This window comes from Rhyacophila brunnea, unplaced genomic scaffold, assembly GCF_057557595.1.
Source record: "Rhyacophila brunnea isolate RB1 unplaced genomic scaffold, BYU_Rbru_1.0 scaffold_17, whole genome shotgun sequence".
NCBI lineage: Eukaryota > Metazoa > Arthropoda > Insecta > Trichoptera > Rhyacophilidae > Rhyacophila > Rhyacophila brunnea.
In genome coordinates, this window is record NW_028232827.1 from 33664632 (window position 1) to 33681110 (window position 16479).

Below are 16479 nucleotides of genomic sequence, written 5' to 3' on the forward strand. Positions count from 1 at the left end.
ATGCGTCGTCTTGATAACGGATTGATGATGGGCAGCTAGACCAACTGAAAACTAAACATAATTTCATATTCATTAGAGATAAAGTCAGTCACGTAATACAGGAACATGTTCTTTATTCAGTATTAATGTTGAACACGGCCTGAGATTCTAGGCATTGTTAGTAATATCAAAGTCGAAGAAAGCTTTGAGGCTGTAGCCTGCCAACGCTAGACAGCCTTAAATTTTACAGCCATATACGCAACTTAGTCGAGCACTCTTTTACAAGTCTCATGCAATGTCCAAACGGCCGCCATTAACATCGAGTAATATAAATGGTTACATAACAATGTGTACGAAAACATTTGCACAGGGGATGATTGGTCGATTCACAAATGGAAGAAAATCATTCAAGACGAATGGAATTTTCATCAAACATTTTGTTGCCGAAGCGGTAATAATTTATACAATGTAAAAAGGGTATTCAAGAATACAAAAAATCGCTAAAAATACCCTTAATTTTACCTGAAATACTATTTGGAAAACGCTTCTGAAGACGATCAGAACGTCTTAGGTAGGGAGGGGCGCCAACGATTCTGGCCTGGGGGACACTTCTGGATGTGGGGGCCATGCAGTAGACAATATATAAGTAGAATATGCGTGTTATTATTAGAATAATAATATGTAGTTAATAGTTGTTTACACCAGTTCCAGTGAATAATCAAGCGTCTACCAATATATAAAATATCTTCATAATATTACAGTTCAATACTTTTTAAACACAATATTGTAAAGTAATTACCTACTCGTGTAGACGTACCACAATAAAATACATAGAGAAAAGCGTCCGTTGAACGTTTGCCGGGTCGATAATACAGTCTGTAAGGCAGTGGTAGGACCTGCGAATTTTCATGAAGGGTACATGATGAAATGATAATTAAAAAAATGAGTGTGTATGGTGAACACACGAAAGAGATGAAACCTGTTACTTTGCTCTCTATTATCGGACACGTAGATTATAAGAAAAATACATTGCATAGTTTTCTTATGTAATCGGTAGGTATTTTTATTCGAAATAAAATACTTGAAAAAAAAACGTTTTCTTATCTTATCAAAGACCTGAATCCAACACAATTTTCTTATTTAAAAAAAATACCAATTTTATATTTACCCCGTTTACACGTGCATGGATTTACTGTTGACAGTAAGTATTATCGCGGACAAGAAAATGCATGGGTGAACATGTATTATCCTGCAATTGCAAGCTTGCATGCATGAATCAAAAAAGTTTGGAAGCTTCTAAATTTTCATGCGACAGTAAGAGCCTGTCCACATGGCGAGTTTTTACGGGTGAGTGACAAATCGCGCGTTCTCCAGGTACATGTGACCCAATTCAGCTGTCCACAAGCACTCGCGCGTGACGACTCTCGCGCAACGATCGCCTGCAAACGCCAGACTCTGGACCATCGCGGCGTTTACAGCCATTACAAAATGAAATACGACCGCTTGGCGCTCGAACGTGAGGCTTTTTATTTCTACTCCCAAATAAATTATGTCACCTAGGTTGTAAAGTGCAGAGAATAGATATTGGAAGTAATCGCGAAATACAAAATCTCATAGAACCGACTTCCCATCGCGATTTACGCTCGAGAACCAGAAATGTCTTCCGTCCAGATACGGCGTATTTGGAAAAATGTGTAAAAAAATCTTAAAACCTGTGCTTGAAAAATTTAGCAAACCACTATTTTGGCAATCTTTACTTAAACAGATGACTGTACAACTATTTTTGTTAACAATAATAATTTATTATAAATCAAAAGTAAAACATAGCCTATGCCATATTTAATGGTTTAACTGAAACGTGATATTGGTTTTTGTGATGAAACATAATAATTATTATTGTCTTGGTTATTGACATGGGATATGCGACAAATATTATCCTAAGCTGTAAAAATATGTATTTTTGTGTATGAAGTGTCCAAATATTGTAAATTTACAACATACCATTGTTTGAATTATTTACCAACTCAACATTCACAAAACTTATTTATTTATTGATATATAATTTTACTCATAAATAAAAGTTGCAACATTCAGTCTTTACCCAACCGGCCCAAGCCACAGCCTTCGATATCACAGCTGAAAATTACAAACCTCCAGCAATTAGAACACCTGAACGTCGCTGCGTAAAATAAATTATGTTGCATCGGCGGGCAAAACTTCCGTTCCACGCCAAATTAATGCGTTACATTTGCGCGCGCAACTTCGTCCCACGCCAAAATACACTCTGATCTGTTTTCACAAACGCGCCTAAAGAAGTATAACTTCAAAAATCGAATTTTATGAAAATTGGACTTGATCTATAATTATTGTGAGCCACCCAATTATTGTTACTTAATCCCCCTTTCCAAGCGGATTGTGGAGCCACTGCAGCGGCAGTCTGCGTATCTTATCAGTAAACCACGGAGCTTGTGGTACCGGGAGGTTCTGGGCGGTCTACTGCCTGACAGATCCATTAGTACGACTATCTATCTCCGCTATCACTTTGGCTTGGCCCAACTCTGACATGCCAGATTGTTGTATCGAATGTTAGCGGCAGAAAAAACGCGTGATTTAGGTGCTATCTAGTTCAGTAACTATGACTCGTAAAAGCTTGCGGTAGAAACTACAATTCAACGTAACCCTTGTTTTGCCCAACCTTTTTTTTACATATTTTGGTAACTAACATTATTTATCAACAATTTTTAGCTAGGGGACTAAGTACCTGTTATTGTTCGATAATGAATTAATTTTCACAACACAGAATTAGGTACCTACTGTAACTGAATGACTTTTGGTCACCTTAAGGTAAAGTCTCTGAAAAATAGCTAGAAAATTTTATTAATCAATATCTAAAACTAATGAGAAAAATATTTAAAAGTTATAATTGCATATAAATGGTGCTTGTAAAAACATTGGTGTTCTCCATATTTTTATACGGAGTTGAGTCATGAACCCTGAAGGCAAGAGAACGGAAGGCAATTAATGCCTTTGAGATGTGGTGTTGGCGCCGAATGCTTCGTATTTCTTGGACGGAACACAGGACAAACCAGTCAAACATCTAGATACTGCAGATAAAGAAACGGCTCTCGGCAATATGTCTGAGACGAATTCTGCAGTTTTTTGACATATTGTCCAACGCGGACCGGACAACCTGGAGAGACTGGTGGTTTTGGGTGGCCTCCAGGGAAGGCGAAGCAGAGGAAGAGCGTATGCGCGCTGGAGCGACCAAGTGAAAGAGCTGACATTCATTCTGCCCTGCGAGTGGGGGGATGGGACGACTGGCCTCCGGACAATTGGACGCCGCACTGTCGTAGATACGTGTAGACGAGGTATTTTAATCAGTTTCTATCTACTACTTAGTAGTTTGAATTGATTTTACTCTTAACATAATGTATTCTTTATCGCGGATTGAGAATTACCATGCCTAAGGCTTTATATAAAATAAAATACTCTTTTTTCGTTGGAACTTAAACATATGCACGATTAAATCATTGTTTACGTCTGCATATTTACATTCTTACTAACTATTAAATCATAATATAATCATTGAAGTATAAATAATAATATTGGATATTTTTTTTAAAGTACCTATAAGTACCTAACGTCTATTTATTTTCGAATTCCGTGGCGTCCAGTTGTCCGGTGCCAAATCGTCCTAGACCCGCAAGTGGTGGAAGATCGAGAAGGATGTAAAGTCTTGGTCTCTCAAAGGATGGCAAAATTAAAAAGTGGTCACGATCCTCAGCCATGAGTGTACGACCAAGAAGAAGAGAGTATTTAAAAAATACATGTAAAAGTTCGTACATTTAGATAGGTTGCGAATAATGTATAAAGCAAGTTTTATCATCGAAATTACGATAAAAAGTTACATAAATCTGTTTACTACATAACCTGTCGCCGAAATTAGAATTAATTATATATATATATATTTTTTTTCAAATTTAAGAAACATCGACTTAGACGGTAGCCGATCGAACGAAATTTCTTATGGGGTTTTGAGTATTCAAAAACTCAATTTACCACGTGGTCACATTTTTTTATTAAAACAAAAGGAGTAACATTTTAAAGAGCTAAACAAAGCTCTCGACATTCATTGGAAGCGGAATCTGTTTCTCAAGGATCTCGAGAATTTTTTGAGTAATCAAATAGCCAATCTTGAATTCTCGAGACAACAGTTATTTTTGATTTAGAGAATTCTTGAATCTTGAGAAATTTACAGGAGCTTTACAGAATGCTGAAAACAAACTTAATTGTTTTATATTTTAATTCCACGATTTTTACTACAATCGAACTCGGTTATTACTATCACGGACATAGCGAGATCTCGGATGTTATGAGGAAACATTCGTTGACATTTTAGTTTATGATTTTCTCCATACATTTATTCACTTTTATAACGAGCTACTTATTGGATATACAGAGCAAAAATATCGTCAAAAATTATATTGTTTCACGGTTCACATATTATCATAGATAAAAAAAGAAATATATAGCATTGTAACTCATTTAATTAGCAGTAAACTTGAATTAACCAAATTCGAAAGAAGACTCAAATCCCTATCAGTAGCGAAGCAATGTGGTCAGCACACAGTTATTACTATTTTGGATTTCGACATTTAAACGCTAGATCAATATTTGGCCACATATTTTTTCCGACTCATACGCGACGTGAATAAGAGTATCCCTGATAACTATCTTAGAAATCGGGAACATCAGTTGTTTGTTATATCAAGGTGCAGAACTTTCCATTGATGGTACCAATTTGGAGGGCAGTAACTATGATCAACTAATTAATCGATTCGGATGTTGATATATTCCACCTACGTGAGGATGAGTATAGGTGGACGCTGTTTTATAAATTCTTAAAATAGGGTCCACTTAGCTCATTCGGTGTACTTCCGTGTATCTAGGTCATGGACCCCACAAGGGAGGGGGGGCTGACAGAGCTCTAGCCTGGGGGCCCGCGTGGCGCGTCTACATTATAAGTGAGATAAACACACATCACAAATTTGCTCTAATAGTAAAAAAGTCGTTTTACTTTAAGAATATTACCATTTTAAAATATGTGATTGAGTGATGCAAATTTTGAATATCGTGTGTATTCGAAAACTTCATAACACAAATGAATTTATTGAAAAATACAAAAAATCGTTAATAATAAGTAGAATACCATTTAGGAAACGTTTCTGTAGAGCGTTTGTTTTTAACCCTAGGGATAGGTAGGGGGGCCGACAATGATCCAGGCCTAGGGGCCGCTTCAGGATGTGGGGGCCATGATCTAGGTATTGTATATTTTTTGTACTATTCACTTTTTATACCGTTTTAATAATATGTCTTGAACATCGTACATTTATAATTTGTAAAGTTCATTATAATATATAAAATGTGGAAAAGTACGTAAAATACAAATTTCATTAATATTAGAGTGGACTTGGTGGAATGCATGGAGAATACTACATACATATTACAAATTATAACAACCCCACGTGTCTACGGTAGGGTAGTATCGTACTATCAATACGGGTGAATGGCAATGGCCGCATACGAGGATTGCAGACACCGCCACGTATATTCATGTATGCAGGTTTGTATACGTTACAACAAGAACAGAGCATTGTAAACTTTTTTGAAAATATATTTTTGTTGTTGATGATTGCAAATTGAGACGAAATTCACTCATATAATTACGAATGTTAAGAGTGTTTAGAATTGCAATACCGTACAGAATTTTTATTACCAGGATTTTGGGAAAAATAATAAATTTTGGGTTAAATCTTAAAGTAGGTATGGGACGTAATTTTGCTATCAATATATATTTTTTTAATAATTCCGTATTATATGTAAATATACAAAAACCATTGAATGTATTTCGACATTTGATGGCTTGAATGAAAGGCTTGGGTCATAAAAATGCAAAAATAAAATTTATTAAAAACAAATAATGGTTAAACGAGCGAGGAAGACCAAGAGACTACCCCTAGATTTGAGTTAATTAAATCAAACATACTGTCACCATCTTTTGACGTATGTAACATTTATAAATCGGCCAATCGCGCAGATTTAATATGAATCCATACGATACTGTCAATTAATAAATTCTTTTTTTTCTTAATTGATGACGGTATAACACCACAATTTAAAAAAAATCGTTGATATAAAATATCACCGACGCTTGTAGAATATTACATCGTACTGACCAATGTTTATATTAGATACTGTGGATACTGTAATATTTTTTTTATCGAATTTTTAAAGCGAGATGGCATGTTTATTCTAATTCTTTATTTAACTGCCGTCCCCAACTAAATTTTAATTACAAAAGCTTAAATCGACATAATATTCACTTTATAAATTACACTTCGTCAGTACATAGTAATACACAGTAAACCGAGTAAGTACATACTTTCATTTTTTTTAAACATTTTTTAGTGTTTACATATGTACGGATTTTATACGGAACGGTTTGTCGGGCTCGAAAAATGAATAAATTTAATCAGCAATGGTATAATAATTATTATAAATTGCATAGGCCAAATCACTTGGGGAACAGATCGTCGCCAGAGACATCTTATCATTCAAGTCCTAGTGATACCTAAGATGAGAAACCAAATTTTGGAGAAGTACGTGGTAAATAAATTCAATAAGCCGAGAAGAGTGGATAAAGCAAGTAGAGGTTTTCACCTAGCAGTGGATCGTGAGAGACAGACATGATGGTGATAATATCGTCACCTCAATAACTATGATTTGGTCATTGTTTTTTTTTCGAACATGTCCGATTCTAATAGGATCATATTATTATGGACCTCCACTGAGTGGGGGTTTGTATTAACAGATTTTGTTTTTACGAGAAATGGATGTCAGCCACTTGCTCAACCTATTAGGTACATACTCTGACTCATACACAAATTGAAAAACAATATATGTACTTGCTCAGACCCAGGATTCGAACCTGGGACCCACGACGCTATAGGCCGATGCTCTAGGCCGATCATTGTTGGGAAAATGAAATTTAACTTTATTTGAATAACATAAATCTAGGCTATAATTATTATTTAAAATAAAAATGGTAAATTGTGCTTGTCTAATTGGGAACAATTAAATAATGTTCAATTGTATGAAAAAATATTGTAAATATATTATTTTATTTATTTAATGCATTTATGGTTTTAAAGTTATCATATATTTTCAAACACAAAATTAATACAGTTCCCTTTAACTTTTGTAGAGAAAGAAATTCATTGTAGAATCATATTCAATAGCTATCTTAAAAAAATCAGTTTAAATCAAGTTATCTAGTTGTAAAATTGAGGTGACTATATATAGAGAAGGTTTTCTAGTTTTCTTCAAAGGTTTAAATAAAAATGATTATGGAAATTAGGAAACGAATAGTGTCGAAAAGGTTGCAAAAGGATGCAGCCGCAAGCGAGAGCATGGCCGGTTAGGCTAGGCCATCGGGAAAAGCGTGGGTGGGGTGCGTCGGAAAAGCTGCCCGCAATCAATACGACGCCCGCCCGTCATTCATCCGCGGCCTATCTCACCCCCTCATAGCTACCACCAGATGTATATGCACGCCACTATGATGTGTATTATAGAATACATTCTACGAGGTATGACGGTACATCATTATATAGCTTGGCGACTTCTGATTTGAATCCGGATGGGTTATTTATCTATTTGTAAATCTCAACCTGGGAATCAGAAAAAACGTCCGAATACTAACAAGACTAAATACACGAGTATAAGTAAACAGTGATGGTCTTAGGGACTTGGAGGTTTGAGGCACTGACTGATTTTAGGGCTCCCACAAGAAGCAATCCTAAAGTCTTTAGGACCACCGAGGAAATAAGAGAACGCACCAAGCAGCCCCTCATCACGCTGGGAGTGAAGAGGCGACGTTGAACCTGGCTCGGCCACGTACTGCGGATGCCAGAAGAGAACCTCTACTTGGCGTGCCTGTTCTTCAAACCGACCGGATTCCGGCGTCCTAGAAGACCGCTAAATACTATCTATAGAGTGTATGCTACTGGATGCTGGTTTGACCTGGAACGAAGCAAGAAGACTGGCGAGCGACAGGGATTCTTGGAGGCGCCGCGTGGTGTCCATATACTCCAATTAAGGGGCGGATATGGCCGAAGAAAGAAGAAGACAAAAAACAATAAAATAAAATACATTCTAACTAGGTACCTAATAAAAATAATAATGTATTTCTTCCCTATCCAATTATTATTGAATATGACAGTGATGACACATAATAAGTAACATTCGTGTTTAAATAGTTTAACTAGTGTATCTGTTTCGAGGCACCTTTTAAATTTTCTGACGAATGATTGCATCATTCAAGCAAGTTACATAAAGATGACAGAACGTTCGAAGTCGGTAAATAGTGTACCCTTGGAGAGAAAACATTCCATTATAATTATAAAGATGTATCCCGGATGATAACTGGGACCATACCGTTTCACTAAAATGCGATATGTCAAAAAGGCTAGGGCGTCTTTTATAAGGCGGGTGGCGAAAATTCTATATAGCCACGACTAAAACTTGGGACCATGATAATGATAGAATATCGGTTCAAATAAGAAAACAGTTTTCAACAATCCATTATTGAGGCATTACCATAAGCTTATTTGACTAGTGTGTAGATATTTTTCGAGTTTGTTTTCGATTCCATCCAATATATACGAGTAAAATAACTTTAACAATTAATATTAAATCTTTCTTTCTCCCGTATTTCGTAAAAAAAAATATCACAGCCAGCTTAGAAAATTTGTCGTCGAGAAAAAATATCTCGCAAGACTTCAAACAAAAAGTAATGTAATTCGAGCCACGGCGGAAAGAGAGAAACAAAAACTTTGAAGAAAGTATACTGTATGCCTAAGTATACCCACACAGACAGAGTATAAATTAATATAAAGGCGCATCTAAGCCAGGGTTAAGAGTACTTCGTTAGGTAAAGGAACAAACTCATTACCTGGCCTCATTATAAATGCACGAGCGCAAGAAAAACTTAGTTGCGAAACTCCGGAACCATTGTGAGTGGCGAATAATAAATATCTCAAGAAAACGATTCTCAAACAAATCTAGGTGTATGCCATTTTGTTTTAAATAATAAAAACTTGTTTCTAATATAAAAATACTTAGGAGCCGGTTACAACTATTATAGATGTCACTATCTGTCGATAAATTATTATTACATAATCTGTATAATATATACAAATCGTAATTTCTACGGACATCACCAAAATTCATTCTAAAGTATTTAAGTTTTGCACTATTCCATTTCAATTGTTTTTTTTTGCGATCCGGGTTTCGATGTCAGGCACTTTGGTGCCTGAAGATACCGAAAGGCGAAACCCGGGTCGCATAAAACGACACAAATGGAATAGTACAAAACTTAAATCCATTAGTATTTAAATTCAAATTCCACCAAGTATCTTCGGTCGATAGTATTAATATTAAAATTCATTCTCTTTTGTTAATCCAAGCCATCGTATATAGACGTCTTACAAAATGATTTCAAAATTTAAATCATTCTAAATTCTATCCACGCCGTTGATCAACGATCTACGCATATATCGAAATGTAATTTATCGTGTGTTATACCAAATTATAAATTAAACTTTCCCGCAAACATGTAAATAAAAATAAAGAAATATATACCAGTGAATAAAAGTTTTTTTATATACCATATTCGATCCTAAGAGTGAAGGTTGTTTTAACAGTTTTTTTGTTTGTTTACGAGAAATGGATGTTAGACACTTGCTCTACTTATTAGGTCCATAGTTTGAGTACAAACACAATTGAAAAACAACAACCCTCGAAATTATAATCCGACGTGGTAACCGCTCGGCCATAAACCGTAGACTTTTAAGTTAGTAATAAGCAAATCTAAATTTTTCTCTTCAACAAATCGACATGTAGATGACAAAAACCTCACACTTACAACCTTCATATAAAATGTGTGACCTCGATGGTGTTGAAGAAAACCTGATACGTATTATAAAAGTGATGCTAAAATGGGTTGGTTAATGTCTGTATCTGACAGATATATAAGAGAGTGGACCTAATAGGTTAAGCAAATGAATATCAACCATTTCTCGTAAAATTTTGTTAAGAAACCGTTTCAGAATACAGGCAAAATCTTCACTGGATTGTAAACCCAACAGCAAGTATACGAAGGTCGATAATATAGTAATTCTCAGTCAAAGAATATAGTGGTAAATTACAGTGTTTTTTTTATATAAATATTATATTTTACTTTCCATACGCCAGAGTAATTATTCATTATCAGAGGAAGTGTACACAATGCTTTCCATAATACCAAAAGGAAGTTATTTACCTACTTTTAATTAATCATCAATAATTAGTTTTTAGGTAGTGCCGGATTTCTTTGAAACTCAGACGGCGCTCGCTTTGATGAAAGGAGAATCCAAAGTCTTAAACAAAAGTATTTTTCGTAATCAGAGGCTTTATATTATATAGTTTTATAATTTCGCAAGGGTACATCCAAACATGTTATAAAAATAATACATAAACCCAGTATTTGGGTGAGTAAGTGTATTATATATCAACTGTAGAAAGGTAAAAGGAGTTAACTCACAGTTTAAAAAAAAAGGTTTTATTGTATAATAACATTGAACACAACTAAATGCACGCTGTTTCCAAAGAATGTAAGATGAAATTGCCGAATTATTATCTGAATTTAGGTTATACATTTTGTTTAAAGAAGGAAGTGAAGTGGGAAAAAAGGCTTAACAATATTTTTTACTAGGTTTTGTTTAAATACCTCAATAAATAATATCATATTGAGAACATAGAGCATTAAAATAATTATCATTATACATTTAAGGTTTATGTTTATTGTATATTTTAACTTTGACCGAAAAACATTACAAATACGTTTTTGTGTCTTATTAAATTTGATTTGTGTGGGTTAAGTCCTTTTTCTTTTTAATAGTCGATATGTACGTATACGTAGATTGATTACATGCAATAAACTAGCTTTGATCGACTTAATTATTTCAACCAGGGGGATCCTCAAACTCAGCCCACGCCCGGCCGCCACGTACCTTAAGCCGCCACTGTTTTAAGAGCATGATCGCGGATTATGTGGTTAGTACAGATTGTGAGTGTCTATTTAAGTATGCGTGTATCCCTTAACCACGGAATGGGAATACAACTTACGTTACATACCAAAAAGTCTTAAGAGAAGACTCCTTCCTATACGAAATAGCGGTCTTAAAAGATGTATGTACTTTAAAGTTATAATATTATGTTATTTCTATAAATTATTAAATACGTAGTAACCAACATATCATGTTCACAAGATGGATCAATTATCTAGCGACAGTTAATCATGTTTTCCAAATTTATTTTGTGTAAAAATTACATCACTAAACTTGATGGCGGTTAGGCAACGTTTTTAGGGTGAAGGAATTGGTAGACATATTAGCATCCATATTGTTTAAGGTTTACGTTGGTGCATTAATTGAAAGATGTCGACTATAAACTCTTTTATTTATAACCACTATTTTGGCGGCCTGTTTTGACGTTTCTTTATTAGGTAGCCATGGATAACATTAGCGATATATATAATGTGATTTTTCATTCAAAAATTCTAAATTTAATAATAATGGTTAGGTGTATTTGGTCGCCTAAAATTTGCGACTGTAGTCGTATATCCTTTCACATTTTTCCTCTTTGAAAATGATGTCAGTCTTTCGCGTTATATAGTACGTTCTGTACAACTTGTTGCCGTGACGTTTTACGCAAAATTTGCGACTTAGTCGTAACGTCAACACCAGAGATTTTTTCCTGCTTCACTTTAATAATATAGGTATTAAATATTACTCCATTTATTTAAGAGATAGAATTCTACAAAGTTATTGTGCTTAACCACGTTATTTTCACGGTATTTGTTAAATATATAAATAGCAATGTTATCTTAATGTTACATTGTGGTCTTAAAGACGAGTCGGGATGTTGTGAATATTAAATAGATTGGTCCTAACCACTTCCGCTGGCTAAAAGTTAATTGTTTTTTTTTGTTTTACAGATATGGGTCGTAGTATTTATTTATAAGTAGATAGTAAGCATATTATCTTGATCGTGGTGAGCTCTTTATTACAGACGTTATTTATATATTATTATATTTTCGTCGTCCGGGTAATTTTCCTGTTTTTCTGTTTTTGTAATTTGTAGAATACAATTACCCTCAGTTATTTGCATTAAAAGGCTGTACATCAGTTGAGGCATGGTCTAGTCTAGTCTCGTGACTAGACGATGCGCGGATTGCGGGTCGCGGGTGCAAATGACGCCTGTCAAACGTAATATAATTTGTCATATAAATCCAACATACGTCCATTTTATGTCCTGTTTATTGTTCTATTAGTAACAACATTTTCTTTCTTAACTTTCTTCTTTAAGCACTACGGTGCATGGTTGCAGCATCAGTCCCGTGCGGCTCCGTCTCGGGACGGAATGAGCACTTAAAATCACTTCTTTCAGACACGTTTAAGGCGTCATAGAAAGCGGCCGTGCATATCCACGGTTGTGCATATATGACGGGTGGTGGTGGGCACTTTAACGTATGTTCTATTAGTAACAATAATAATATATTCATTGACATGTTTTCTTTTTAAAGTAAATGGGTAACGTTTTTAGTCATCTTTACACGATTTAAGAATTATATGGCCCGTCGCCATCACGAAACAAAGAGACGTGTTTCCAACTCGACGTTCTCTCACTGAATGCGAGCGAGTCCAAAATTTCGTCGCGCCTATAGTTGAAAATTATTTGCCGTTTCACTGATGTATCACCTTAAGATAAAGTTTATAAAATGACCTTTATGAAGCAAATTGGTTAAGTCGAAAGTCGGACACATCGTGATTAATTCAATTCTATTAATTTATTTTAACATAATAATAACAGGTATAATGACATATTGTGGGTATTTTTTCAAACAAAATATAAGGTAGATAATAATATAAAGGCCATGCATTAGTTGAGGCACGGTCTAAAAAGATCGTTGCTAGGCGATGCGCGGATTGCGGGTGGCGGGTGAAAATGACGCCTGTCAAACGAAATATTATTTGTCATATAAATCCAACATACGTCCATTTTATGTTCTGTTTATTGTTCTATTAGTAACAATAATAATATATTCATTGGCATGTTTTCTTTTTAAAGTAAATGGGTAACGTTTTTAGTCATCTTTACACGATTTTAGAATTAATTGACCCGTCGCCATCACGCAGCAAAGTGACGTGTTTCTGGGTCAATATTCTCTCACTGAATGGCAGCGAGTCCAAAATTTCGTCGCGCGTACAGTTGAAAATTATTTGGCGTTTCACTGATGCGTCACCTTAAGGTTAGAAGAAGAAAAAAATATCGTAGGAATAGTGACAAATATAGTTATTGGGAATCTAATTATTTTAAGAAATTATAAAACAACGTCCATCTAAATTAGATGTGAATTATAGTGATTCCCAACGTTTTTGATTGACGGAACCCTTGAAGCACATTGTAAAATCTCGGGGAACCTCTTCATGGTTGACACAATATCTATATAGTGATTTGATTTGCCAAACTTTAGCATGTCTACTCGAAATGCCAACTCATACAATGTTTAGTTTCACACTTTATGTATTTTTTTTATCTAACTACCTACTACATTTTATTATATTATCTTTGTGGCTAGTTTAACTACATTAATATACTTAAAGAAAAACTTTAAAATCGTGATATGATTTGATACGTGAAATAATTGTCATCTTCACGGAAACGACTATGAAAAGTTGTATTATTTCCTTAATTTGACCCCTTTAAGTAACGCATGACCTGCATACCCGCATGGGTTATATTACTAGTAGCCATTAGGGTTTGTGAATGATAATTAACCAAAAGATATTTGAAATAAATATAATAACATCAGTATTACTTAGATAACTTTGCATCGGTGCTACAAAAGCGATATACGCGTTACAGGTCTCACATGACTGAAAGCGAAACGTGGCAATGGACCGAGAGGAGTGGCACAGCGTAGTGCTCGCCTCAATATTATAACGTAACTGGGTGCATTAGTAGTACATACACGAATTAACTTAATATATTTCAATAATATGCTATATCCGTAACATTTCATGATATAACTAAAGGTTACATGAAAATTTCACGTAAAACATATTGTCACCATGGCTCAGTTCGCCGTGAACTTTCTTATCGGAAAGAGATGACCGTATACTATAGGGTCTTCAATTTTATTAGAATCAATATGAACATAATTCAATTTTCATAGCTGATTTTGGCAAAATTCAAAAATTCAAGATTGAAAACCTAACCTAACCTAACAAATAATTCAGTATATCGGCTATTTTCAAAATTTGTTTGGTGCTGGCTTCCTGTAAAGTGTAAACCGACAAAACCGTATTTTATTTAGACAATTTTATATCAGTATTATACGACCCAAAGAGGTTGAAAGATCTTTAATATACGGCCATATATTTCCTTTCATTATAAGTGAGATACGGCGAACTGCATACGTACAAGTTTCCGGACACCATCACTAGAATGATTTCAATATGTCTCTATTTTTGTATCATTTTTGTTTCGAGATTTCTCGCGGATCCCTGCGGAAGCTGCTTGGGAATCACTGTATTAAGGTAATAGTAAAACAAATATCTCTTTGAAACGGTTATTAACAATTATTTTTATCGGGCAATCACAGTCGGTTGGCTTTTAGCATGATATCTAATCGCCATTTCCCTATGACGCAGGTGCACAATGTTGTGTGAGGAAAAAATACTCAAATAGGTACCCGTCTAATATCGTCAGCCAACATATTATTATAAACATAAATGCAGGCTCTGGCCAACGCAACTCGACGCATGCGGCAGTGTCGCAGCGTCGCAGTTGCATCGGCCAATCTGCGAAGCTCCATTTGATAACGTTTGTTTCTTGGTTTACAATGACGTCACATCGACGAATTCGTCGTAAGACGCATGCGACGAGTTCTGATGTGCGAGCCCTCTTAACACTATAAGAGTGAGTGAGTATACGTACCCAAAGATGTCGAGATTTTGTAATAAATATAAAACATTATATACTCGGTTATCACGATCACGGATATAGCGAGATCTCGGATGTAACGAAGAAACATTCGTTGACATTTTAGTTTATGATTTTCTCCATACATTTATTCACTTTTATAACGAGCTCCTCTCCTTATCGGATATACTAAGCTAAAATATCGTCAACAATTTTCTTAAAACTTAATGTGTGGATCGTTTTCGACCCTAAGCAATAAAATCCGATCCAACCGGATGCCGCCGGATTCGGATTACGTTTATGACACTGGTTAAGTGTCTAAGTACCTACCTAATTGGTGTTTTCGCCGACAAGATTTGAAAAAAAAATCCAAGGTTTGTGAAGTAAGTAGGTACCTACCTACCAGCATTCATCATAATAAACAACTTCTTTTGTAGTTTATGAATGCCATGCTTGTTTGGGGAAAAAATTCTAATTGTGTATTTTTGTTTCAATTGCGACTTTTTGTGTTATGTGACCGTACCGAAAAATACCTATTCTCTGATATAACGAGCAAATTCAGTCGGTTCCATCTTCCTCGAAATAACCAAGTTAGACTGTATTACCCAGGAAACTCAGAAATAATGGGAACTGAAATACATAACGGGTAAGGCGATAGCAGGTAACCGACTCGAGTAAGGAAGAATCCGGGTTAAACTTACACACGTGTCTATAATACGTTTTACGTCAAATACTGAAAACTGCTCTCGGTTTATGCATTTACGCTAATTTAATATTGGTGTATTACACACACCATTGCACGTGCATAATGCGTGCTTCATTTTCGTAGGACACTCACACATTCAAAATCCTGCTTTACCATGCGGCGTATTGAATATGGCCTATCGGTATTCTATTTATTATCTGTTCTGTGGTATTACCATTAGGGCGGACTAATAGTATCTAGCAAAACATGAGTAGAGATAATATCTGGTAAAATGCAAGACTTACGTTGGAGTAGGCGCCGTGGTTGTTGTGTCTCGAGGGTCGGGGGCATGGCACGCGGCCTGGCTGCATCTCACGCTGGCATGGGTCTGAAACAGACAACATCTTCGAATAATTAAACAGAGATCAAAGGTCGGGAGACAGTAAACACTGAAACTAACCTATCTGGTGATAAAAACACCAAAATATGCACATGGCAAGAATTGCAGACATGATTACCCTACAAATTACGACACGGCGATCGGTGTGGTAGTCATATGCTCCATCTACAATCGGATGTTAATAAAATATTATTAAACGTTATAAAATACGTCACAATGTCACACTTTGGTGGGTGACACGTTAGTTAAGTGCCGTAACTAGGAAGGGGGCAACAAGTGTAAAAGCAAAGAGCGCACAACGAGAGGGCCTTAAATGGGATGAAACAAAAGT

The 16479-nt window shown here is 35.3% G+C and overlaps 2 protein-coding genes across 7 annotated transcripts in view; one reads left to right on the forward strand and one right to left on the reverse strand.

Annotated features, from left to right (window-relative positions):
* LOC147073988 (uncharacterized) overlaps positions 1-16479 on the forward strand; it is an 895029-nt gene that overhangs the window by 200275 nt on the left and 678275 nt on the right. The gene's annotated exons all lie outside the window — the stretch shown is intronic.
* shep (RNA binding motif single stranded interacting protein alan shepard) overlaps positions 1-16479 on the reverse strand; it is a 226130-nt gene that overhangs the window by 190647 nt on the left and 19004 nt on the right. For 4 of the 6 annotated variants that reach the window (XM_085944280.1, XM_085944277.1, XM_085944279.1 and 1 more), the window contains exon 2: positions 16054-16152. In XM_085944280.1, coding sequence (XP_085800406.1) covers positions 16054-16152 — 99 coding nt within the window. The remainder of the gene's footprint in view (positions 1-16053; positions 16153-16479) is intronic. The other 2 variants (XM_085944281.1, XM_085944278.1) reach the window with 1 other exon arrangement.